Source organism: Protomyctophum parallelum (assembly GCF_964188405.1).
Source record: "Protomyctophum parallelum genome assembly, chromosome: 16".
Taxonomy (NCBI): Eukaryota; Metazoa; Chordata; class Actinopteri; order Myctophiformes; family Myctophidae; genus Protomyctophum; species Protomyctophum parallelum.
The window spans coordinates 10,520,606-10,547,861 of NC_139711.1; the positions used below are offsets into that span (position 1 = coordinate 10,520,606).

A 27,256-nucleotide genomic window follows, 5' to 3' on the forward strand; every position below is an offset into this window, starting at 1 on the left:
CACAGTAGGCTACAGTAAATTATAGAGGCAGACTCATTCTCAGTGTCGTTCTCTTTCAATGACAAACAGAATAATAATTCATTGGCATGTCATTTGACTAATATGATTAGCATTGCTGGGCGGAGCGGCCTCTAAGTAGACCAATGAAAATGCAGGAATCGGTGGACGCACAAAATCAGGAAGTAATTTAAAGAGCAAACTCAGCTGATTCGATTTATTTAGTTTTGGCAGTTGTCAGTAGACGCGCACGTCTCGGCTTAGATCATGTCCATGAAGTACGAGATTAAATCAACGTTAACGTAAATTACATTATAAGGTTGTCCTAAATCTTCTTCGGTACAACAGGATGCTTTTGTCCATGCAGAAATGTCTTTGCCTCCTGATTCTGCATTGCATGGCCGTCGTTGCAAGAGGTAAAGTTGGTTAATTGGGTAGAAAACCTTTAACCTAACTTTATAATGTTTGTCTTATTTGTTCATAATTTCATATGGTCAACTAATATGCTTTGTTATTGTCTAGGAAGTCTGAAAGTAGCTGGTAGCCTGTTGAGATCAGTGGTGGACTGCAGTGCACATCCATAGTTACAATATAAAATACATTTTATATTGTTGAAATATAATGAACGATACCCCACTCAGACACTGTCTGCTGCTGTACACTTTGTCGACTCATTCCATCCCATTCCATTCCACATGCAACGAAAATATTATACTGGCATAAGTCCATAACCATCCAGCAATTATAGTTCTCACTTGAAGTGACCGGTAGATCATTTTAAACCATGTTTTTGTTTTCAGAGAGAAGAAATGTCCTTTTCATCATGGCAGATGATCTGAGGACATCCCTGGGTTGCTATGGGGACACAGTGGTGAAATCACCAAACATTGATCAATTGGCTTCCAAAAGCCAAGTCTTTTTAAATGCATATGCCCAGGTCAGTTAAGTTGCTTATCAGTTGCAATGCTGTGGAGACATTTTATATAAGAGTTATTGCATAGTGATTAAGTGGCCTGTGTATTGATAAAGTTGTCAATAATGTCCAGCAGTTGGTCTCGCCTGTGTGCGAGTGACTGGGTGCACACTGACTGTTGAATTATGCAAAGGCATAGCATTGTTTAGTGCTTCATGATAAGGTTTGTACACTGTACAGTATCAGTATTTGTCTTTTTGTGTCTCATTCTCCTGGTCTCGCTGTCAGCAAGCTGTATGTGGCCCCAGTCGCACCTCTATGCTGACCAGTCGGAGGCCAGACACAACCAGACTTTATGACTTTAACTCTTACTGGAGAGTACATGCTGGCAACTACACCACCATGCCACAGTACTTTAAATCCACAGGATACACTACCATGTCTGTGGGCAAGATATTTCATCCAGGTAAGATTCAATCTGACCTCTATTAGGGTGGTAAGCGTAATATAAATTTCAGAAACAAGTATTGAAAGAGGTCTCTTGTACACCTGCTTCCAAGGACAATTAACTTACAAAAAGTTTTACTGAATTGATTGTTGATTAGGTTTTTGTCTGAAAATAACAAGAAATGCTTATTTTTCCTTGTAGGCATTGCCTCCAACCACACCGACGACTACCCCTACAGCTGGTCCATCCCTCCTTATCACCCCCCCTCGTTCATACATGAAAAACAAAAGGTACGTTTATGGGATGATAATTTGTTACCCTCTAGTTGAATACTGGATAAAAAGGAACCCTTTTGATAAGCAGTCCTGATGTCAGGGTGCTCATCCTTGTTAGAAAATATGATCATGTTTGTGAAGTGCGTGGAAAAAAAACTATAGCTTTATAACTATACAATCATCTGCTGGTTGTCAAATAAACCATGTTGTAAAGTGTAAACCCTCCTTGTGCTGTCAGCGTAACAGAGTAGCGTACAAGAACAAATTATTGTCTTTTATTGTATATTAACGTTGCATTATCCTTATTTAGGTGTGTAAGGGACCAGATGGTAAGCTTCATTCAAATGTGCTATGTGCCGTGAATGTAACGGAGCAGCCAGGAGAAACCCTGCCTGACATGGAGAGTACAGAAGAGGCAATAAGGCTGCTGAAAACCAGGGTCAATAATGATGCACCATTCTTCCTAGCTGTGGGATTTCATAAACCACATATTCCTTTCAGGATACCTGAGGTACATTGGTTCATATATACATGACGAGTTGTTTATTGTAGAAACACTGTTATCAAGCTGTACAAGCAGAAAACCCATTGCTAGCCAATCCATGTGAATCAAAGCCTCCAATTGGAATCACCATTATGAATTGTCTCGAATCTGTTAAAGACATCCATTCGGAATCACTGTTACAAATTAGTCTAATAATAATTGCTATCATAGTGGTCCAATCAGAGTTACACTTGCACAACCTCCATCTGTCTGTAACTACAGTAATTGGTCCGTTCAGAATCACTGTTTTAATGACCATTAAAGCTGAATCACAATTGCTAGTCTAATTGAAATCTCAGTTATTGACCTGTCCTGTCAGAATTTGCATTTAAAAAGATAATCATATGGTAATTGCAGTAGTTCACATTGGTCTGAAAACTAGATAAACATGTGACACCAACTCACTGTTGGACAACAAGGCACTGTAACAAAATTATTACGCTACAGTCGGATGATGATACATACTGTAAGCATGTCAAATTTCTGCCTTCCTTGAAACGGTCATTTGAGCTCAATATGAGACATTACCATTTCCTAACCTATGCTACCTCAACATGGGCATATACCCCCCCCCCCCCCCAGCAACCAATTCAACCTCTGCTTGCCCAAAGCACAGATGTGTATCATTTAATTAACAGGAAATTGTAATGGCAGAAAGGAACACTCAGGGCAGATCTTATTGCTCTGCTGTGAGGAGAATGTGAAGATCAGACACGGCACCCCATCGTCCATCCTTGTAACATGGGGTGATCACCACATGTCCAGTGCAAAACCTATTGAAACTTGTCACTTCAGTGCTGTACTGCTGTGGTTTAAACTCCAAATATTACTAAATATTGAAGATGGTCTTATAATGTTGTGACATTTAAGGTGTACATTCTACAGTGCCGGCTCCTTGAGCAGCACTGACATAATTTTGTTTAAATCTTCAGGAGTACCTGAGTCTGTATCCCATAGATAAAATGACACTGGCTCCTGATGCAGACGTTCCTAAGCGCCTTCCCCCTGTGGCCTACAACCCCTGGATGGACCTGAGGTTGAGAGAGGATGTTGCGGCTCTCAACATCAGCTTTCCTTATGGACCAATCCCTAAGGACTTTCAGGTACAGTATGAACATGACAGTCTGTTAGTATTTTCGACTATGTGGTTCTGCCATCATCAGGTCGAACCTTCACTGTATGCCATCACCACTCTATATGAAAAATTGTGCACAACTGTTTTAGAGTGTATGATAACGCACAAAACAAAAGCTGTTTGGCAAAAATGATAATAAAGCTGTATTTGTACAGCAGCTTTTAAGAGCAAGTCACAATGTGCTTAACAGAAAAAATATATATAAAAACATAGCATGGATCATAAAGGCACAAAATACAATTAAATGTATCTATAAAATGCAACAGAAGATAACCATAAAGTCACAAATCACATGGATAAGGGGTTAAATGCAGGTTTAGGAGCGATTTTAAAATGGGACACAGACCACCAGTGCACAAAAACCTGTGCACCGCCCAATAAAGCGTGTGTACGGATGCGTTTTTTAATTTATTTAGTTTGGTGTAACACTGCACTAGATCTTGACACTTGTAACTGACAGGTTTTTCCGTCTGTCTCCTTACTATAGTTGCGTATCCGTCAGCACTACTTTGCTGCAGTGTCCTATATGGACGCTCAGGTTGGACTGCTGCTCAGTGCTCTGGATGATTTGGGCTTGGCTAGCAACACAATGGTGGTCTTCTCTTCAGATCATGGTGAGTATGCACCATGAATAGACAAACAGACCACAGAGCAATATGTTGTATACGACTATACGTGGTGACAATTTTGGACAGTGGACACACGAATGTTATCAGGGTGACAAAGTATTTTCATGTAGTTCCCCCTGCTCTCCTTTCACGTTCTGCTTGTTAAGTTTTATAGCTGGTTAAATTATTTTTAAATTAGGAAAACGTAATACCAGACGCAAGCGAAAACATACAAGGATCCCCATACTTTACCTGCGATACACTCATTCCCCAGTGGATGGCAGTGTGGTTACAGTATTATACGTTTCCAAAGGGTGCCCCTCAAAACTGTAAGGGACAAATGCTGCTTAAAGGATAATTCCATGCTAGAAGGCTTTCTTACCTTTTCTTTTTTTTTGTAGTTGTTACGTCCCCATGGAATTTTCCTTTAAGACATTGTGTCTCAACCTATTAAAATTGATAAGTCTGTGTAGGTAGAGATGTATTTGTAACATCATGGATTTGAATCTAATTAATGACCCATGTTGCCCGTCATCTATATACAATATCTTCACCCGCTTCTTGTCTTCACTATAATGTCGAATGTATTCAACATTTTGATTCTAAACTGCATTGTTTGGAACCAAACTACACTGCCTGGGAGATGGGATCCCGATTATGAGGAGATATCGTAACTCAAAGCAGCACTAACTCGTGTGCTTGTCTCCATTTCTCTATATTCCAGGTTGGTCATTAGGAGAGCATGGTGAATGGGCTAAATACTCAAATTTTGATGTCGTAACTCGGGTGCCTCTTATGTTCTATGTTCCTGGAGTGACTTCCTTTCCCGGTTGGCCAGGAGAACTGTCTACCTTCCCTTTTATGGATGTTTTCAGCCTGTCAGCACAAACATTTGCGAGTAAGACCCTTACACCAGTGACTGGGTGCAAATTAATAAATCAAACGTTCTTGAGCCATACAGAGTTAAGATTTGATGAGGGTACAATAATGAAATATAAATTAGACAAAATTATGTGTAATCCTGTGACATTTCTGGACTTTATCTCTAACCAGATTAAAATGTGACAGAAATGCAAGTTGTTATGCAGTATCTAATCTTTGTCTCTTTCTGTCTCTCTAGATGACAAAGTAATAAGGAATGTTGTGGAGCTGGTTGATGTGTTCCCTACTACGTCCTACATGGCTGGCTTGAGAGCCCCAGAGCCTTGTGATGATGATTCCTTCACGGTAGCATTTACTCAGGCATTTATTCCAGCGCTTTCCTTGTTTAGAGTGGAAAGACGCGTGTTTTCATATTGACTCTGCAATTCTTTCCTATAACTTTCATTCAAAGTCTTCTCTCATACCCGTGGTCCTTCCAGGAGGAGCTGTGCACTGAGGGAGACAACCTGGCCTACACCTTCAGACGTAGGGAGAGGCGAATGGATGAGGAAGAGATATCTTTCAGTCAGTACCCAAGACCTGCTGATACTCCTCAGGTATACAGGGAGGCCAGACCATCGATTGGTGGATTCATCGATCACACATTATGGAGATCGCTGCATAATGTTCTTGCCAAACTATTTTCTTTGTTTTCCTTCCAGTGGAACTCTGATCTCCCTGACCTGAAGGACATAAAGATAATGGGTTATTCTCTACGATCATGGGACTACAGATACACAGTGTGGCTGGGCTTCAACCCTCAAACATACCAGGTACAGATTTGATCACCCGACTGGTTACCTGGACAGAAAATTACTTTTCTAAAAAGTAACAGTTCAGCCATCTGTATCTAACTTAATTCTCGACAGCTCTGGATCCTCGCATGCTGAGGACAAAACCCTGGGATAATAGGAATTATATAGGCTCAGAAGAAGGCTCTAGCAGCATTTCATCTTAAGCCAACAGGTTCACAGATGAACATCCCAACCATTGAGAGTCCGGTCCAGGAATCAGTGTTTTAGGATTTATTTTTTTATCACAAGCGGTTGTATTTATTTCACTGGTTAAATATTTATAAAACCCACTGAAGGACTTAACCACTTTCAACCTGGTGTTCCTATTTTGGGGCATGCCATGTCATTATAGGAACAATGTGGCATAAGCTCACAATGCATACTTTTACAAAAAACAAAAAGATGAAATCTGGAGATGCGTTTCTGCCCAATGGAAATGTTTATTCTTCAGTCTGTCTAGGTAAATGGGAATATTTTTATCTGTTTGGCTAGATATTTATTTAGTCTTCCTGTTCAGGTGAATGTATCTGACGTTCATGGTGGAGAGTTGTACATGTTGGCTGACGACCCTGCTCAGGACATCAACGTTTATAACCTCACTAGGACTGAACACAGCCTGATGATGAAAAAGATGGCCAACTTTAATCATGTGAGTTTATGTGAGATAAGTGTGATTTACTTGACTTGGTCAGATTTGTTAAGGTTTTTTATTTAGTGATTCCTTCGATTTGGTGCTGGGCTATATACTGTATTCAGGTTTTTGTGTGTGTGTGTGTGTGTGTGAGAGTACATTTGCAATGTATTATTTCACTTTGTATTTTATGGTTCTCTTCCCTGTCCAGTCTCCGAGTCTACTCGAGGCCATGAAGCTGCATCTTCTCTACCTCACTGCAGGGATGAAAAGACAAACTAACGAATGGATGGATGAAAGCGACTAGGCAGAAGGCGTGATGTCTGTGATGAACAGACACTAAAGTTAACAGAACAGATGGAGGATTGAGACTGAATACAAAGGGACAGAAGGCTTAATCTACATGGAAGGGAAAGAAATCCTGGATGTCACTTTAATATAACGTGCATTTTGTATTTACATGTAGCACTTGAGTAATTAGTAGAGTGCAATTTTATATAAAATGTATTTGTTCACTTGGTGTGCCATGTCTTGTTGTCAAAGGACCCATTTGATCTATCAATGGATTCAACAACTACTTTTAAGGAATTAAACTGTTAAAGGTTACAAGTGATTTTCTCTGGAGACATTTTCAATGATGGATTCAGCCCTTCACCTCCTGGCACATTTCATATTTTGGGGACAATCAAAGTAATGTGTTTGAAGACGTGGTAAATTAATACAGGAGTGTTTGCAGGTCACTGATGGTATTAAATTTGAGGCTGTGCCTTAATGCAAAGGACCAACACACTGTAAAAATATTTTCTGTACAAATGATTCACATCTCAGGAGGACAAGCTATAAATATATTTATATGCCCGATTGATTTTTGTAGACTACATCCAATAAATTATGTAAGTGAAACAAGACTATGGGTCCTGACTGTATATTCTGAATGTGTGTGTATAAAATCCAGTCTGCAGCAGAGTTGTCTGTTTGGGAACCGGAAGGTCCCCGGTTCAATACCTAGCTCCTCTTGGCTTCATGTCAAAGACCAAGACGTGCTATATCTTACACTTAAAACCTTCAAATAGCCTATTTTAAAATGTTTTAGATGATAAAATATGGCAAAGAATTTTAGGTATAAAAGGGTAGGGCGTGCCCAAGATAAGCCCATAACACTAAGTCATTAGAAAAATTTCTTTTTTGAATGTGTTTGTCATCAAAGTGAAAATGACATTTAACCTCCACTTCATCTCCTACAGTATACTCATTCATCAATTAATCTGGGTTCTCACCACCCGAGTAGTGTGCTATATGACTGGCTGCCATCATGCCATGTGAATATGGTCAAAAAAACAATCGTGCTGTGTGGAAGTGGAATGCATTTACAGGGGGACGAAAGATCCAATTTTGGGTCTCGCATGTTACTATAACTGCTCACGTGACATCTTTTCAAGGAAACCATAGAATTCCAAAACGTTTTTGACACATGGTATTGGTAATCTAATTGTCAAAGTCATCACATTATCTAAAGCATTAAGTGAATTGAAAAGGCTTGCCGTAGTCTCTGGAGGAATGATTGAACACAAAGCAACCAGTTAATCCAGTAACTTAATGATTATGGAGAAAGGTAGACTAGTAATAAATATACAAATGGTCTGTTTATGTATGATATATGGTAGGGCTGAAGAGACAAGTACAGTACACAGACGAGTACAGAGACGGTGTGGTCCTTGTCTCTATGAAATGAGATGGAGGTTAAACATGATTCAACCTAACCTAACTGTTCGTGTCTCCTCTCTGTACCTCTTTATAGGTCAACTCATATCCTTGCCCTGCATTTAATATATCAATATTTATCATCTAAAGCTGTGATCCTTGACCACTGCCACATTGATCCTGATAGCAATTACATTACACTTTAAATTCTTCTGCCTCCTTTCCACTCCTCTGTCCTATACTCTCTCTCCCTCCCTTCTCCACTCTCTCCGCCCCTTCGACTCCCCACTACCCGCTCCTCCAGCAACCCACTCACTCTCCACCCCATCCATTATTTATGCCATATACACTAGTAGTTGTGTTATGGCATTCTGGTAATGCCCAGTTACTTATGCCTGGCACATAATATTTGTGTTAATGTTGGTTACATGGATATAATGAGAAGGTGTGTGTGCATGACATAATCACAATAATGTGAACATACACTATCATTTTCAGACTATTAGTTCTCATCAAATTTTACTTACTTACTTACTTGTATAGCCTATCTCTCTCGACCATCTTTTGATTCCAGAACTTGTGGGCTACTTAAGAAGCCATGCAGTTAGGAGCTAGAAAGGATGTGATGTGTTCGCACTCAGTGAGAAACAACTTCAAGTTTAATCTGGAGTCATTCAATTAGGGCTGACAAGCTCTCGTCTCATTATTGCCTCTGAGCCAAGGACGGCAGAGCTGAATGGAAAATCACTGTTTAACAAAATCTCTTTTTAACTGGGGGCAGAGTGATGGACGAAGCAAGCCCTTTAAATTGCCACTCTGCACACAGAGATTTAGAGAATGAGTTTTGAGAAGAATTCCTTTCATTAAGTGGAGTTAATCACCTCTATGGTGGAGTGTGTGATGGAAACTGATAATTGTTGTGTCTATAGTACTATAGTCTAGGGTGGTATGACGTGACACACGGAAATGCAGGTTTTCAACTCTAAACCAGCGTATGTGCAGCTAATATTCCTAATAAAGCACATGGGTTAACGTCTGGACTGACTTGCACCAATGAAGCTGACATTATACTCTAGTCTAGTTGAAATGTTGAATCAGTGGATGCAAACAAGCACATATGACAACTGTAAAAAATAATCCCATAAAATGAACCTTCTTATTTCTGCAAAACCTTTTACTGGGGCTAATAAACAATTAGCTGTATATCTACCACATGTGAGAAGTGCTGGTGTTCCCTCCACCCCCACCTTTATGTATATGCACATGCATGTGTATGAGACTGAGCGTGAGGCTAAATGATGTCTCTGAGAGCTTATTTGACTGCATGGTTACTTTTGGCAATTAAACCTATAAATCTGGCTTGTCAGATAGCTGGCACTATGCCACCCAGACGCATACGTGCATGCACTCTTACACAGACACACTAGCACAGAATTTTGGACCTCAATCTCTCCTCAGCACGCACACACACACACACACACACACACACACACACACACAGAGTCTGTAGCTTCCTTCCAGCCCAGGTCATTTATGGAAATTATAAATTAGCTGGTGTTCATATCAGTCAGATTAATAAACACTTCTAATTTGGGATTCATAGAGAATTCACACTCTCTTGCTCTCACTCATCTCTCGTCCTCCCTCCCTCTTCTTATTTTCTCCCTCACGTTCTCCCTCATACCCCCCCCCCCCCCCCCCCCCCACACACACACACACACACACACACACACACACACACACACACACACACACACACACACACACACACACACACACACACACACACACACACACTTATTTTCACTTCTCTTTCTTACTTGTGCAATGTGTACACATGCGGCAATGCAGCAGCGGCATACACACCAACATAAATATACACACACCTTCCATCCCTCTAGAATTCTAATGTGAAATATTCTATGAATTAATCATGCATGGTAAAGCAGCCTAACTGTTGCTCTGATGTAGAAATAAGCATCCATTAACCCCAGTAAAGGAGTCTGGCTTGCCACAATGAAACCACATGGAAACTGATTGCTCTCCATTTACATGTCCACAAGAAGACCAGATCTGGCACTATAATGGGTTTAAGGTTATGAGTGCTATCTTATATCTGTGAGAATGCAACGTATTCATGAAGAGTGGAAAAAAGTTACTGCTCTTTGGTTTTGTAGGGAAAATGAGACAGTGACTGAATGAATAAGACAAACATAAAAAGTCCATAGACTTGGCTGCTACATGATGTCAAGCCAGATGTTGGTTTGTAGTGTCCCTCAAAAAGGGAGGAGGCTTAAAATATAGACCAAAACAGGTCAATTAAGTTTATAGGGTGGTTAACAACCGGGTTAATGCAGCCTCTCTTACACAGCTGATACAGTCCAAGGTAGTTGTCAATATACAAGTACAGACCCCTCATATTCTCTGTACTGCCCACAAGATTACAAAAAGAACATCTTGTACTCACTGTACTAAATGCATTCAACATTTTAGAAAAGATCAAACCAACTTACAAGCATATTGCTTTAAGAGCCAAGAAGTTTAACAAACAACACACAAACTTACAGACTTATCCTGTCCAGGGCCTGAGAGAAAGGGTTAACTCAACATGCAGTGAGAGAGAGAGAGAGCTCTTGACAGTGTGCTGGCTTGAACTGAACTGACTCTGACCAAACTAATTACCTCATTAACTACCCTGGCGAGGCTACCAGGTGAGGAGTTAGTAGTAGTTACTAATTAGGCAAAGGAACATTGGTCTCCATTACACATACAAGGCTTAAAGGTAAACTACATAGAAAGTAAACAGCACATTCTCCATATACTGCTGTCATAACCCGGCCCGTTGGGCCATGACAAATTGAGGAGGACGCAGTAGCAGTGTTCAAAATAATAGTGTATTTACAAAAGGTAACTAATATTAACTTAATATAAAGAATGCTTACAGAATGTTTGAGATGTGGAATTCAGTAAGATCAGTGGTATCAGTGTGTATGTGTGGTTAATATGATGAATGGATGTTGTAGTGTGCAACTCAAATAGCAAAGGCAAACAAACAGAAGGGTGCTGTCATCTGGAGAGGGACACAGAGAATGTCTGGGAAGCCCTATTTTATAGGGTTTCAGGAGCACTGGCCAGGTGCTCCTGAGTCCTGATCATAGACTGATGCACCTAATGAGGAGTCTCAAGTAGACCGACGCCCACATGATCTTTGGGAGAAACACACAGACAGGGCAGTACACTATATAGACAGCATAGGGCAGGCCCTGCAAGCCAGGCCAAGGGGCCGTGACACTGCTCCATTTATGAACCTGTCAACGATCATCTTTCTCTTAACAGCCTATTTCCTATGTATACAGTACTTTACTGTGTAGGCCTAAATAATCAATCTATGAATGATCAAAGACATACATAACATTAGGTTAAACTAGATATGGGCTAATATCGTATTAATACAGACAAGCTGGGAGGCACTGGGGTCCCATTTTCCAGTCTTTGGTATGACTTAGCCAGGGATCGAACCCCAACCTCCCAGTCTTAGGGCGGAAACTCTAACTGCAAGACCACTGAGCTGGTATATAGACTGGATATACCAGTGGACAAGGACATACCTCTAATATTGCCTTATAAGCCATAATATGCATTACTCCTGCCCAAAGCTCCTACCTGACAGGCAAAATAGCTTGTCTTTGGTTCATTCTTGAGGTATATTTCAAACATTATAGCCAATCAGATCAATTTACCAGTGGTTATAAAGTTTTTTTCTCCCAGAAAGTGATTGTAGCTCCTACCTGGTAACTGAAATGGTGTTTCTGGCAATGCCATTAGTCAACCAGTAGTGGACAGGATCTATTCTACAGGGAGATCACCTCCAACTACTGCAGATGTGATGCACTAGCATTAATTTACTGCACGAACATAATGTAGCATACAGATTAGCCAAAATGTTCTATTTGCAAACAAAATATTGATGCAGCTTTAAGAAATGTGTCTTTGTCTATGTGAATCTGTTTAAATATCAATTGTAAATTGGTAATATCAATGTCTCATGCCATTATTCTATTTGTTTTATTCAGCAAATGTGTGTTAAACCACTCCTGACAGAGGAAGTTACATGGACAAGCCAATTCAATTCACAACACCTTTGTGCAGGGTTTAACATAAATTAAATCCACAAAACGTTGCATAGGGTATAACATATATAGTTTAATATACCTCTATAAAATTCGAAATATATACAATATATACAACAAGCAATATTACATCATAATCATAAATAAATCATCATAAATCACAATAAACAGACAAAAATCATGGGGTGTTTAACATTCACTAATCCACTAAGAATGGATCTTGCTTCATGTGCTGAAATAAAATCTATTAATCTAAAGAATTAAACAATCCATGGGATGTGTATCATAAAGAACACACACCAACAGTCATCATGGCAGTATGACACAAGTGAGATATTGAAACAAGCAAACAAACATAATGGTACATGCAATAATCGTTGAGCAATGTCTTACTCGTATGAAGTAAATTGCTGAATTAAATTCAGCGTTGTCTCTCATTTTGTTGTTTGTCTGTTGAAGTCATTGTTTACAAGTTAACAAAAGTTGACAGTTGTTTTTCTCTAAGCCACTATAATTCACTATATAACTATGATAATCCACTATATCATTTTCTGAAACCCTTCCCAGCAAAACAAGCCTTGTCTCCAAGCTCCTCTTCAATTCTGAGAATCTGGTTGTACTTGATCAGATGCTCGAGCGACAGGGTGCAACAGTCTTGACCTGTCCAGTGCATAAACCACCAAATCAGCCTGCCAGACACCTCTGTGTCTGGCAGACACTCATCTTCCTCTTTCGGTCCGGGCTGCTTTCTGCTGCTTCAGATGAGGGCCTTTTCCTCTCTGTGGGAGCTGTGACCCTCTGTGTCTGGAAGACGCTCATCTTCCTCTTTCGGTCCGGGCTGCTTTCTGCTGCTTCAGATGAGGGCCTTTTCCTCTCTGTGGGAGCTGTGACCCTCTGTGTCTGGCAGACACTCATCTTCCTCTTTCGGTCCGGGCTGCTTTCTGCTGCTTCAGATGAGGGCCTTTTCCTCTCTGTGGGAGCTGTGACCCTCTGTGTCTGGCAGACGCTCATCTTCCTCTTTCGGTCCGGGCTGCTTTCTGCTGCTTCAGATGAGGGCCTTTTCCTCTCTGTGGGAGCTGTGACCCTCTGTGTCTGGCAGACGCTCATCTTCCTCTTTCGGTCCGGGCTGCTTTCTGCTGCTTCAGATGAGGGCCTTTTCCTCTCTGTGGGAGCTGTGACCCTCTGTGTCTGGCAGACGCTCATCTTGTCATAACAACACCTCACACTGAAAAGCAATAATGAATGAATGACTTGATTAATCAATCAATCACAAAATCAATTTCATATCCAGAGATTTCAGCACAGGTCAAAAACAGAAACTAAACACACACTTACAAGGCATTATGTTGCAAGCTGTTCACCAGGTGGCTCATTGTCACAAATGGATGCTGCAGTACATGCTCTGGTTCAAGCCGTTTCCCAGGATCAATTTCGAGCATTTTCTTTAGCAGATCCACGAAGCGATGGCGATCCTTCGTTCTCAGGTATTGAGACTTCAGCTCGGTGGACAGCGGATGGATCTGTAAATAGGAAAAAAGAAAAAACAATCACTTTCCTGATCAATAGTTTTGCATCCTGAGTAGGGATGTTTAAACAATTAATTGAAAATCGATTAATCAGCGTTAGGAAATTATTTAATTAAACGTAACAGTTAACAATTAATTGAAAATGCTGCGGTTCTATCATTGGGCGGCTTTCTGTGAATGTAATGCTGTCTGAGTGTGTAGCCGAGGGACGCACATGTGGGCCGGTTAAAAAAGCCACAGAAATGTCTCAGCTTTTGCATGTGATGTGACAGAAAATACTTTTGCACTTTTCATTTAATTGTATTCCTCATAAAAGATGCTATAGCCTGGCCCTGTAAGATTCTCAATTTCTCAGATAAAACCAAAACAAATACAGCTTATCAACTTTTAATGGATCGATAAGGTTATCAATTATCCATTAATGAATTACTTGCATCCCTACTAGTATGTACAAATTATGTGACCAAATGTAGCCATGAAGGCAGATTCTTTATGAATTAAGTTTAGTTAGGGTCAACATTGAGAAACATCCTCACACAAGTGCTAAATGATGAATATGAATGTAAAATAAAAGACCACTTACCTCTTTGATTCCATCTAGGGAGCATAAAGTGTACACCCTGGTCCCTCCAGACAGGACGCTTGCCTCCACTGGTGTCTAAAAATAAAAAATAAAACTAATTAAAATCATGTTTTATCACATATACAGTAGTAGCCTGTATTTTAAGAATATAGTACCTTAAGGGCAGAAGTGTGTTTGTACTGTACCTTGAGCCTCCTGACACCCGTCAAGTCTCTTGTAAAATACATGTTGGTCTTGGTTGAAGCATGGAGTAGATGTGCTGGTGGCAGTCCCTGAGTCTCTGTGATGAATCTCATCTAGAAACAACACAACATCAAGTCATTAATGTTTAATCCATGAACGTTCACACTACATTTGCATAGGAAACCTTACTGAAATTAGCTCTACGCTATAGGATATATTAACCACTTAAACACAATAATTTAGTTTGTTGTACATCAAATATATATATAAATATCCAATCTACAATCTCAGCTATTTTCGCCAAATGTTGTTAATCCATTTCTGTTGAATGTTCAATTTGGTGAAAATGGTCACCTAACATTCAGAGAATAGGGAGCTTATGTTTCTATACTTACGATGTCGTATTCACTCATTCCAGGAAACAGTACAGCGCCAAGGAAGAGTTCTGCTGCCACACATCCCAGAGACCACATGTCAATGGCCCCTGTGTAGGAGAGTCCCAACAGGATCTCTGGAGACCTGAGAGAAGAGAAACATCACACATATGTTACTAACCACTTACATCATATACTTCATTGACTAGAGTCCCTCAGGGGTCTATGCATATTGCAATGCATGCCTCCATTATTAATATTATGACATGCCCAGAATAGGGATGCAAGGTGGGAAGTAACAACATTATTGTTATAAACGTGTATGTAGTATTTTTCCAAAACAAGAGTTTACAAAGTGCTGAATGAGAAGATATGATACAATATTAAGCGATAAAATGAAACATTCACTGACCTGTACCAGGGTGTCTGGATATTGGCGCCACACTTGACTTCAGAAGTGGTGCAGGCACAGCCAAAGTCAATGACCTTTACTCTGAGGGGCTGACGATGGTGATCCACCAACATAATGTTGTCAGGCTTCAGGTCAGTGTGGATGATTCCAACTCTCTTCAGCATCTGTAATGCTGTGGCCACCTGCAACGTAGAGGACAGAGGGTTTCAAACTTCTTTCCATGCAAACAAATAGCCTCAGGCTGTGCCCCCATTGAAACAAACAAAATAGCTCACATTGCGTTGTGAGCTTGTAGATGTACTATTTTATTTTCCAAAGTTGGAGTTAAGTTACATACCTGCTGAACTATTGGCCGTATCTCTCCTAGGGACAACGGCTGGCGTCGGGAAATGAATTCCTTGAGACTCATATGCAGCTGTTCGAATACCAGACAGTGAGATCCACTGAACTGGAAGAACTGGAAGCAACGTACAAAGTTGTGTTCGTCTGGATCGAAACGCTGCTGCTGCAGCCTCCTGAGCATCTCAAACTGTGGAGAGAGAAAGAGAGTTTAGATGATAATTATGCATAGTTAGTTCTTTAATAATAATCATCACATTACATTTTAATTATTGCAGTAGATAGAGAAATCTCTACAAAATTGTAAATGTAAACAACATTCCACAGCGTTTGTACACATGAAACTGAGTAACTGATGGCAGTCTTTATGTAAACATTACATTGTAACCACATTGTTTATGCTCATGCTGTGTAGATTAAACTTGAAACGTTTTTCTTTTGTATTCATTTCATTGCTATTAATCTCTTTTCTTGATTAATTACTATTGTTGTTATTATTATGTAATAGAGGCCTTGCACATAATGTTTGGACCCATGTAGCAAACATTAAAACTAAGTCCATAGACTTTGCACCCCACCCCTTTTAAGTCCTGTAAACAAACGTCCATATTTGGCTGCCATAATGACATAATTTCAAAAATAAATAAATATGTATGCCTTGGAAAATGGTCGGAAATAATGTAAAGAATATTTGATTTATAACATGCACAGTACGCCATTATCAGACACTTTTTCTTTATACCCAAATATTGGTAACAGACAGATTATAAAAACAACTCAGGGCATAATCATAGCACAGCAAAAAAGTTAATTTCTTTAGACTACACTCCATCCCTTAAAAATTATTATGCCAAACACTATAACATATTGAAATATATCCAGAACATGCAGCCAATAGATCGGCTTACCATGGACTAACCGTTAGTCCATGGTAAACCGATCTAAAATAAGATCAAGCGTTAACGGGCGTTTTTGCTATTAGCGACAAGTTAGTGTTTAAACTGCCTGGTCTCGGGGTGTCAGTGTCAGATCACCTACCTCACGTTTGGATCCTGTGGTGCTGTCCTTCACCATCTTAACGGCCACTGTCCGGTTGGTTACCGTGTCCTTACAGCTGAGCACCTTCCCAAACGCTCCTTGGCCAAGAAAAGACATCACCTCGTAGGAGTTTTTAGTCGAGGTCAGAATCAACGGCGCCGGACGGGCGGAACCGTTGAGACGGTGCCCAACGTGCCCTAGTCTGGACCCGGTGGAGTCCCTCATTGAGAACCGGTATCTATCACTCCATTGACGTTGAGAAGCCATGAAGAAGCATCTATCACCTTGACGTTGACGAGCAGAAGACATGCTGAAATGTAGACAGAAAAGCATTACGTTAGTGTGTTCAAAGTTCAAACTGGTCGATGGAAGTCCAGAAACTACTAAATACTACTGAACATTGTTGGTGTAAAATGCAGACAGAAACATCAACGCTAACTTCTTAAACTTTAAGAAGTTAGCAATCAAGTTAGCATTAACGTTTGAGAAGTTAGCATTCAAGTTAGCATTCAAGTTAACGTTTGTTCTAACATGAGCGCGGTAGTTTGCTGCTTACCTGTTAGGCTGTTCATCAAAGTAATAAATCTCGAGCAGTAGTTCCTTCATACCGTATTCTATTGGATTCGAAATACGCGCGTCCCATTGGTTAGAGGAAAAGTTCAAGGTCAACGCTCACATTCCATTGGTTCTTCTAGGCCGTGATGACGTAGCCCGCTCAACGCCTGCGCCGATAGGCTAACTACTAACTAGCTACAGTTGCTAGCTAGTAGATCCAAGAAAATAGCTCTAGATTAATTCATTTGTGAACCTTATTTCTTCTTATGTTCCTGTGTGAACTAGTTTGAAGACCCAGTCAGTGACTTAGTGTTTATTTTCCAGTTAAATACTTATTTTTTTGTCACTAGCCTTGTTTGTGCTCTGACATGTAATGAAATATAACTGTATTATTATTATTATTTTAATGCTGCCGTTAGCTTGCAAGGCTATTAGGCTAGCTGTTTACGAGCTCGTTTTAACTTCCACGTACATATGTCATGTAGCCTTAAATGATAGTAGGCTAGGCTACACGTTTTCACGCCAAAGCCTATGCTTTGCTTTATGGAAATATGACTGTGGCAATGCATATGCAATTGCGGAATTGCCGTATAGTATACTATTTCAGACATTACAGTATCCATGTAAACATAATTATTATTGTCTTTGGGTAGGTTCTATAGCCTCGTTTAGCCAGACAATATCACTGCCTGCCTGCAGTGCCAATTTGTTTTAATTGCAATGGCAGATTCTGATTTCGTTCCAACAGCCATTAAGAAATGTGAATCCCTTGAATCCTTCAAAACCACTCTAAAATGGAAGACCCCTGATGTAAACAGTCTTAGTGCTTTTCATGGTTTCATCCTCAAAGTAGCAGTTTTTGTATTGACTTGTGATTTTGAAATGGGCCCATTCTACATATTGTGAAAAAAAAAAATCATGCCTAAACATATGCTTTGTTTATTATGGAAATATGTGGCATGCAGTTGCTGTATAGTATATACAATTTCAGACATTACAGTAGCTATGTAAACACTTATTGTCTTTGGGCCTTGCTTAGCCAGACAATATCACTGCCTGCCTGGGGCTATTTGTTTTAATAATAATAATAATAATAAAACTTTATTTGTATAGCACCTTTCATTACATGAAATGCAGCTCAAAGTGCTTTACAGAACAATGGAGAATAAAAGAAAAGCGAGGCAACGACATTAAAAAACAAGCAGTAATGCAATACAGTGAGGACATGAATAAAAATAAATAAAAGATCAATTAAAAGCAATGTTGTAGAAGTGGGTCTTGAGCTGAGCTGACATTTGTTTAGGCAAAGCGAGCAGGCCAGCAGTAGAAGACCTTAGGGGGCGGTTTGGGACATATTTAGGCAGGCAGTCATGTAGGTAGGAAGGTGCGAGACCATTGAGAGCTTTATAGACAAGTAAAATAATTTTAAAATCAATCCTAAAAACAACCGGAAGCCAGTGCAGTGAAGCCAAAACTGGAGTAATATGTCTCATCTTAGTTCTAGTTAAAACTCTGGCTGCTGCATTTTGGACAAGTTGTAATCTGTCAGTTGTTTTAAGGCCTTTGTGATGTGTTTTCCAGTGTTAGTAAGCTAATGAACACATAACTGAGCCACAAACATTAGTTTTGGCTCTTCTTGGCCTAGCCAAGGTGCCATTAAGTGAATGAGCCCTTCTCAAATCAGCTTTACTCATATCAAATGTATATGTACAGTATGTGCTCTCTGTCTCCTATGAACACAAGACGTACAGTACACATACAGGGTTACCTACTGTAGGTACCGTTATGCACACAGTGCACGATACCTGTATACTAGCACTGAGGTCAGCACAGCTCCATCTTCCTTGTCCTGGATAAAAGTCCTTGCAGTCTTATGTAGCTATACATGTAAACCAGTTCACACTCAGTGTCACTTGTATTGCCAAGCTATCAATTGTGGAGCTCAGCTGTAACTCTTGAGTTAAATTAAAATTAAAATTAAAGTTTGCATTTTCTGGCATACTGATTTATGTTCAGGTCTGAGGTCCTCACAAATGACTCCATCCATACCATTGTTTGTTTTTTCCATTATGAAGCAGAGCAGGAGCAACCATAAACAAGACCTGTTGTTTTCTTCCCCTCTGGAGTTTCCACACCTCTTAACTTTGTTGGTGATAGCCTATCATCTGTTTGCAATTATACCGGTATTCACCTGTGCATTGAGTAGATCCTCCTTGACTTGACTAGTTGCACAAAGTCAGCATTAAGCTTAACTTAATAACTTACCTTCTAAAATAAAGATTTTAGTTTTGAACATATGATTCATGAGGCAAAAAGGTTAGGATTGTTGTTAATTTAAATATCCAAAGTTATGCATGCTCAGTGCTCACTGATGCACACCTGAACTGTCAAAACAAAGAGATGAGTTTGAGCTTATGGAATTTAATTGGGGCAGATACATTATTTGAAATAGATAGAATGCATGTCATGAAACAATATTATACTCCTCCTATTAGGGAGGACAATCTACATTTCCAGTTGGTTGACAGCTAAAAAACAGTTTCAGTTCGTTAAAAAGCAAGATAATGTAGGTATACATATCTATCCAATTTATCCATCATTGTGTATGTGTGACAACCGTCATATATAGTTTTGCAGAGAAGATAGCTCCAGACAGAGTAAGCTGTAAACTGGAACCAAGCACCAGCGCTGCTAGTGTCTTGCACATGATGACACACGTTGTGAGCTTGTAGATCTGCCATTCATTGTGACCGCAGCAGGTTGCATTTACCATGAAATTGTACAGTACATTTTTGTCCGTCAGTCAGTCACTCAAAATCCCCATACATGGGAAAGCCCCCATATACTGTATGGTGCCCAGGTCTTGTGGAGATCCCTGATGTCATAGTAAATGCGACCTGCCTATATGGAGATCCCTGACTATTGGCCAGCAACTCTATCTGACCCCTAATTGCTCCTGATGTGCTGGTTGGTGCCGTGCATGGTTTCCGCTGCCATTGGTGTTGATTGTGTGTGTGAATGGGTGAATGTAATACACAATCTATGTAAAGCGCCTTGGATAAAGGCGCTACAGTATATTATAAATGCACCATTTACCTTTTTTTCTTTTACCTCAAACCTCCAAATGGCATTCTCAACAGGCCGAAAATTAAGGCCCGACCCTCATCAAACCCTGTACACTCAAGACATGCTCCTTATATGGCCAGTACAGAATTCATGTGGACGTAGAATACGCACATCGACAGGCTGGGTGCTGGGCTAAAGAGACTTTAGTAGATGATGGATGGAGCCTGCACACCAGGTACAAAAGACTTTCTTTATTGAGAATCTATATGATCTTCATCAGGTCATGTGACTTGACCTGATGGAACATCAAATAGATTGAAACGTTGTTGATCTGACCCCTAATGCAAAAGTGCCAGCGCTCGCAGTCTGCCATCAACGAGGCGGATGCGTGCAAGCAACTTACTGGCGTGCAAGCAACTTAAGGCGTCTTACTGGTATATTTATATAGGGCTTACAAATCGTACTAGCAGCTCTGCAACTATATCCGTTTTAGGATTATTACATTATTTGTCTTTGTTCTGACAATTTTGATCACAACATAAATAAATTATATTTTCCGAAATAACGTTCCCAAAAAATGTGATAGTGATTACATTAATAGAGAAATAAAAGATTTGATGTGTCAGAATTATAGACAACCTTTGTCCAATAATTTGCCTGTGTAGACCCTGACACATTGCAGATAAAAAAGATAGAAAGAAAGATGTTGTATCATTTTAACAATAACCATATAATGTGGCAGTTAGTTTGTAGTGATGATGACATTTATGACATTTGATGGAGCACTGTGGTATAGTTACATTAGACCGACTTTATTTGCATAAAACCAAAAATGAGGACTTCTGTGTGAAGCTAACAATAACAACTGTATAGTAACAACACTTTCAGAAAACAAACAACATCAAACATCATTAACTGAGTAACACTGGGTTTACAACTACTGAGCCCCTCCCAAAAAAACAAAAAAAACGATTATGTTCCTTTTGTTTTATTGGCCGTTGATTGCTGAAGTTGATTGGTCCTTCTTTACCAATAAACAAATTTGGCTTCATGACTTGTAAGAACGGAATTGGAATTGAATGTTCTAGGAAAGGGATTTCACAAGGAAGCTTGGCTTTTGGATTATTGTCCATCAATGTAAACGTATAAACATTTTGAATCTTCCAGACAATGGACAGCGATTGCAGTTTAATTCATGCTCAGAATGACTTAGGATGGCTATGCACAAAAAAAAGGAAAACAAATCCTTCTTTGTCTGAAGACATTACGTATTGCATGCTATGGTATTTAGAATTTCCTGGTATATCAGGTATTTCAGAAGACATTAAGTCACACATTTGTAATACTTTAAAGCCAAAATATAGTGTTATCATCAACACCAATTTAAAAGCTCATGAAAGTTTACGAAAAAAGAAAGAAAAGAAAATATCTTTATACCAATATGGTATGGCAAAATCCTTTAGATTAATTCTTTGTTCTCAAATAAATAGAGCAATTTCCACTGGACATGAATAGAGGCACTTGTTGCTTTTTTCATCATCAGAGTGAAAATGACATTTCACATTCACATCAACGCCCATAATATACACATTCATCAATGGGGACATGGGGGTACCATCTTGCTGAGTGAGCTGCATTTACAGAGGTTAAGTTTTCTTGGCACACATTGTATTGTATTGGAGTCTAAACAAGATGAAACCACTTATTCCTTTGGAAGATATGGCATCTGTCATGAGAGGTTTCAAAGTCACATGGGTTTTTTGTTTGCTGTGTAATTGCAACCAAACACTGCATAGACACAAACATACAAAGCTGCACAAGTGTACACATACCGTACACACACACACACACACACACACACACACACACACACACACACACACACACACACACACACACACACACACACACACACACCGTAAGTGCAAGTACATGCACGCTACATTCTCTTCCATCACCATTCATTCATCCATCTTAAAAAACACTGGAGAAAAAAAAGAGAGAAAACACTCTCTTCAAGGGTCACAGTCTGTACATCATAATATACAAACAACATTTTTGTTCAGTCAGGCAACGATTTAAATAGACTTGACAATAAACTGTACATTTATATGCACACGATTACCGGGCTGGAGAAAACATTACAAGATTTATAGAAACTGAATTGAGCTCTCAGCCTTAGTGTTATCATTATCCTAATCCCAGCATAGATCCTCAGGACTAAGATCTGTGCTTTGGGGAAACCCAGGGCCATAGACATTTCAACTCCTAAAACAAAACATTTAGTATGTGGAGTTATTTCATTAGATTACTGAACCAGATACGACTGACGTGGTAACAGCTGAGAACACTAAAGATTACAGACTTTAGAAGCTGTGCTGATACATTACAGCATTTGACTGTAAACCGTCATGTAAGGAGCCCTCTATTTTAATTGTTGTGAAGAGGACAGTCCATTGTTAAAGGTGGTGTAAGTGTTATTTTTGGGTGAACTCACTGTCAACTGTTAAAAGGTTTATGCTCTACATTCTACACTAGTACTACAGCTAACAGCGTATTCAGATAATAACATGTGTTTCGCCATCTCTCCAGCTCTTTAGTGAACAGAAAATACTGTACTTATAAACACCTATAGGGACAGATTCAGGAAGCAATTTACACTCATTTTGAGCGTACGGACTTTTACGACCATTCCCACATGACGCGATACGCACAAGTGAAGCCATTACGCAACCTTTGGTGAATGACACGTGAGATTGATTGTACGGATTATACTTTAAGCAATAAGCCACGAGAGAGAGGCCTCAAGTGGCTTATTGCTTTTCTAAAACGGTTACAAACATATAGCAATATAAACCTAATAAAACGATTGAATTCACAAAAGTAGCTACGCTTTGCGCCACCAGAGCGAGCCACATCACTTCCTTGTTTTTCTCGGCAAGTAGCCACAGTGATTGAAGGAGTGGGTTATCGGTGGAATTTACACCGGTCACGTGACGGTAACCAGCCAATCAGAATCAAGTATTGGGACTACCCGTTTTAGAAACCCTCCTTTTACGCACTCCATTTACACCTGGTCGTAAATCTCCTTCCTGAATCTGGTCCCTATACTGTGTTTATAGGTGGGTTACATATGTCATCCAATCAGGAGAAGGCCCACAGTAAACCGGAAGCAAAATCGCCTAAGCAATTTTTTGGGCTACAGTCATTTTTAAAGTCGAGGTAGTCGAGGTAGTACTGAGCCACTAACATCCCGGTTTGGATCAAACGCCTCAATCTGAGAAAGGATTCTGGGCAAAAAAAACAAAAACTAATTTAAGACCGCTGTTTACACAGAAGTCTATGGAACGGCCATCTTGGTCGCTTGACTAGCTATAGCAACCCAATACTGTGATGTATCATAAACCACTATAAAGACCTACAGACGTAAATATACGTCTTTGGCATCAATGTGTTAATTTATCTTTTTATTAAAAAGTTCTTAAACACAAAATAAAGAAACAAATCACTTACAGCACCTTTAAGGAGCAATTACACCTGCCTCTGTAGCATGTATTAATAAGAAAAGAGAAGAAAAAAAAGATTTGACAGCAACCAGTCCTTAACTTTTTAAGTCAATATGACAGGAAACCTTTAGAGCAGCCATTTATAATTCATATTCCCTAACTTCACTGGGCCACCTTTGGAAAATAAAACTGATAGAACTGGTCATGGATGGTGCATTGTGGCAGTGTTGATTTTTACATTTAGTTTTAGTCTTAAGGTAGTTTCAGACAGGAAGTGACTGAGACATCGATTCATTTCAATGAGAGGCGAGCTTAGGACGTGCAGAGAAGTTGAGGGGCGTGGACGATGCATGCGGGCGCGGTTCTGTGAAATTGTCGCACGCAAGCTCGTTCGTGCACACGCCCCCACGGGTTGCTAGAGTTGGATTGTGGTCAGTTTCATGTGCAGACATGTGCTGATCCAGGCGAGAATGCCTGTGTCACTCGCCCCATACAAAACGGCCTTTAGTCTTTTGAATAAAATGTCTTCTCTTCTCCATTAGTCCCTCCCTAACATTTTAGTCTAGTTTTTATTTGACGAAATTGGCAATATATTGTCTTAGTTTTAGTTTAGTTAGCTTAGTTTCTATTTAGTTTTTCGATGGAACAATGGAATAACCCTAAGCATTGGAAGAAGGAAGGCATTGGAGCAACTCAGATTAAGTTTAAGTCCTTATTTTATTCACAGTGCAAGTAAAAATTGACAACGTCTTCGTTCATGACCTGACGAAGATGTGACCAATACATCGAAACGTTGTACATTTTTACTTGCACCCTGTGAATAAAATAAGGGCTTAAACTGTCTGAGTTGCTCCAGTGCCTTCCTTCCTCCTGCTACCTGTCCTGCCTCTGAGATGCACCAGACTAGCCTGCCATAGACTTGAGGTGCGGTTGGAACTCCCTTCTGCTTAAACCATAAGCATTGGTCTTTATGTAATTGCACAGTATATTCTCACAAGAGTTGAGTCTCCATAGCCAGTGTGGTACTGTTCTGAGATTTCCTTCCACATTCTGATAGTGCACTAAATTATACAGAGGTGCATGTGCTACAGTGTCACTTGACCACATCCCTGTTGCATTTGGTCCTCATTTCATCTAACATCATTTCATTTTGTTAGTTTGACAGTTGATTGCCATGGTACTCTGTTAAATGCCTATTCCAACATCTACAACCAGGCGAGGTTCCAAAAACTAAATTCTAATCCACTGCTTATCACAGGTGAGTTTTAGGACCACCAAAAGAGAGCACATATTTATTATGATGCTTGTCTGAAACATTTATGGAAACATACCTTTTTTTTTCTTTCTCCAAATTCTTTATCCCACTATTTTTGCAAACCAGTGTCAATTGTCGAATAGTGTAATCCTGGACGCTACACTCCCGCTGCCAACCTGGGGAGAGCGATGGACTGACCTACATTTTCCTTCAATACACTTCAAGCCGTTTCTTTTCACCTGACAGGGGGAGATTCCCCGGTTGGAAATGGAGAAGAGAACACACCCCCAGCGCCCACAGCGCTCCCAGCAGGAATCAAAGCCAGGACCTTCTAGCTGTGAGGCGACAGCGCTACCGACTGCCGTACCGTGCCCCTTGGAAGCATACCTTTAACCTCAGAGTGTCTTCCTGGTTAAATAAGGGCGTGATTAGGGGCAGTGGCCCAAGTAGGAAATCTCAGAGGCAGTTTCTGTGCGAATCGAATAATCTCCCCTTGGTTATACAGTCTCATCACAGGTTCCAAGCCCATGTCTAGCATACCTCCAGCCCAAGCTGTGGTCCCAGTTCAAGTTTTCCAGGTTCCCATGGAGTCATTTTTAGTTTTCCATTCCCTATGGAACATGGGCCTCTATCCGTAGCCAGTGCAGTCCCTGTCTAATGTACTGGACCAGCTCAGTCATGCTGCTCTGTTGAGTCAACTGCTCCATCACTGCATCCAACTCCTGGAAGAACTCTATAAAGGAGTGCATGAGAGAGAGAGAGGGAGACAGAGCCAGACAGACGGACAGACAGTAATGGAGATGGAGAAGTTTGGAGGAGGAAAAAAAAGCAGATTGAGCAACAGGGATCAGGATACATACATTATGATGAATTAAAGGCTTACATTATCTTAATGCATATGTGTACTCTGCGGTGTGTGTGTGTGTGTGTGTGTGTGTGTGTGTGTGTGTGTGTGTGTGTGTGTGTGTGTGTGTGTGTGAATGAGTGAATGCATGTTCATGTTACCGTGACTTTCGGCGGCCAGTCTCTCTGCAGTCTCCCAGTGTTCGTAGCTCCTCAGGATGTTGTTGGTGATGTTGACGTGACTGGCGGCCATGTGGTGGATCCGCTGAGGGATGGCCACACTGCCCGATGACGATGACGACGACGATGACAACGACAATGCAGCGCTGCTTCCTGAGCCACTGCCTGCACCCCCACTGCCCGCAGGGGAGGGGCAGAGAGGTGAAGGTGCGCTGCTTAGCCTGAAAGACACACGCACACAGAGCAGGGGTCACCAACATGTCAGTAACACGGACAGATGTGTTTGTGGCAAAGACTTGGACTTGTCCGTGGAAAGTTTTAGATTTTCTTTTTTACACACCATTTTAATGTTCTTAATTCTGATCATGAGACCCAATTACTGAATGTCAGTCTCAATGTTTTCTTCAGAATATCTATGACGCTTATTTACTACGCCACTATGGCATAGTACGAGTCCAACTTGCATTAGTATTTCTCAAAATCTTTATTTGCAAGCACCCACTTAACTCTGAGTGTACAAATGGAATTCAGTTCCATTTATACAAAAACATTGTGTGTGAGAGAGTGTGTGTACTTACTTTCCATTGTTTCTCCATGGTGAAGGTGCTTGGTGGGAGCTCTTGGCTGAGTTCTAGAACCACAGATAGAAGTGTGTTTAAAGAGCGACTGTGGTTCTTCTCTCACAGAGTTGGATAGATTAGAGGGTCTTTCATGGTATTAGATGAGGTAGTTGTCATGGTATTAGATAGAGGTCTTAAACGCCACATTCAAAATCCCACCCGGGTTGTGCTTATAACCACGCCCCACTTCTGTGGCCAACGCGGAAGTGCCTCTTGCCTCTCGCCTACAACAACTGAGGACTAGACCTAAATATATTATTAATCTATGGACTAGACCGGAGGCCTGCAGTCTCAAGCGAACTTGAGCCACGTAAGACACCACCGAGCAAGCTAAAGCGAGCGAGTTGCCGCGCAGAGTGTTGCGAAGTTCACTTAGCCGACTCAGGGCCGTTCGAGTTGCGACCCGATGAGGACAGAATAGTAAATCATGTCCTGGCGAGCGTGTTTGCCCCGACTGCCACTCAAAGTGGCTACTGGCCAATCATAGCGTGTCCTTGCACAACTCCATAGGTTTTCTGAGCACGCGTCTTAAACAGAGGAGCCACCATAGTGTTAGTTAGACAGTGGTGTAAAGTAACTAAGTACATTTACCCAAGTACTGTACTTACTGTAAGTACATTTGTTTTACTTTACTTGAGTTTGTCCAATTTGAGTACTTACTTCTACTCCACTACATTTC

The 27,256-nt window shown here is 40.4% G+C and overlaps 2 protein-coding genes across 2 annotated transcripts in view; one reads left to right on the forward strand and one right to left on the reverse strand.

The window, feature by feature from the left end:
* Nucleotides 1-166: 166 nt before the first annotated feature.
* Nucleotides 167-7,166, forward strand: ids (iduronate 2-sulfatase). The gene is made up of 13 exons (XM_083785792.1): nucleotides 167-413; nucleotides 798-934; nucleotides 1,199-1,376; nucleotides 1,560-1,648; nucleotides 1,944-2,144; nucleotides 3,110-3,280; nucleotides 3,800-3,926; nucleotides 4,645-4,818; nucleotides 5,041-5,147; nucleotides 5,282-5,398; nucleotides 5,504-5,614; nucleotides 6,153-6,284; nucleotides 6,478-7,166. The coding sequence occupies exons 1-13, from the start codon at nucleotides 347-349 to the stop codon at nucleotides 6,571-6,573; spliced, it is 1,707 nt and encodes a 568-aa protein (XP_083641918.1). The 5' UTR covers nucleotides 167-346; the 3' UTR covers nucleotides 6,574-7,166.
* A 17,294-nt stretch (nucleotides 7,167-24,460) lies between these two features.
* Nucleotides 24,461-27,256, reverse strand: part of aff2 (AF4/FMR2 family, member 2) — a 115,498-nt gene continuing 112,702 nt past the window's right edge. The window contains exons 24-26 of the mRNA XM_083785724.1: nucleotides 26,536-26,588; nucleotides 25,940-26,178; nucleotides 24,461-25,667 (exon numbers count right to left, since the gene is read on the reverse strand). Of these exons, the coding sequence (XP_083641850.1) occupies nucleotides 25,546-25,667; nucleotides 25,940-26,178; nucleotides 26,536-26,588 (414 nt within the window). The 3' untranslated portion in view covers nucleotides 24,461-25,545. The remainder of the gene's footprint in view (nucleotides 25,668-25,939; nucleotides 26,179-26,535; nucleotides 26,589-27,256) is intronic.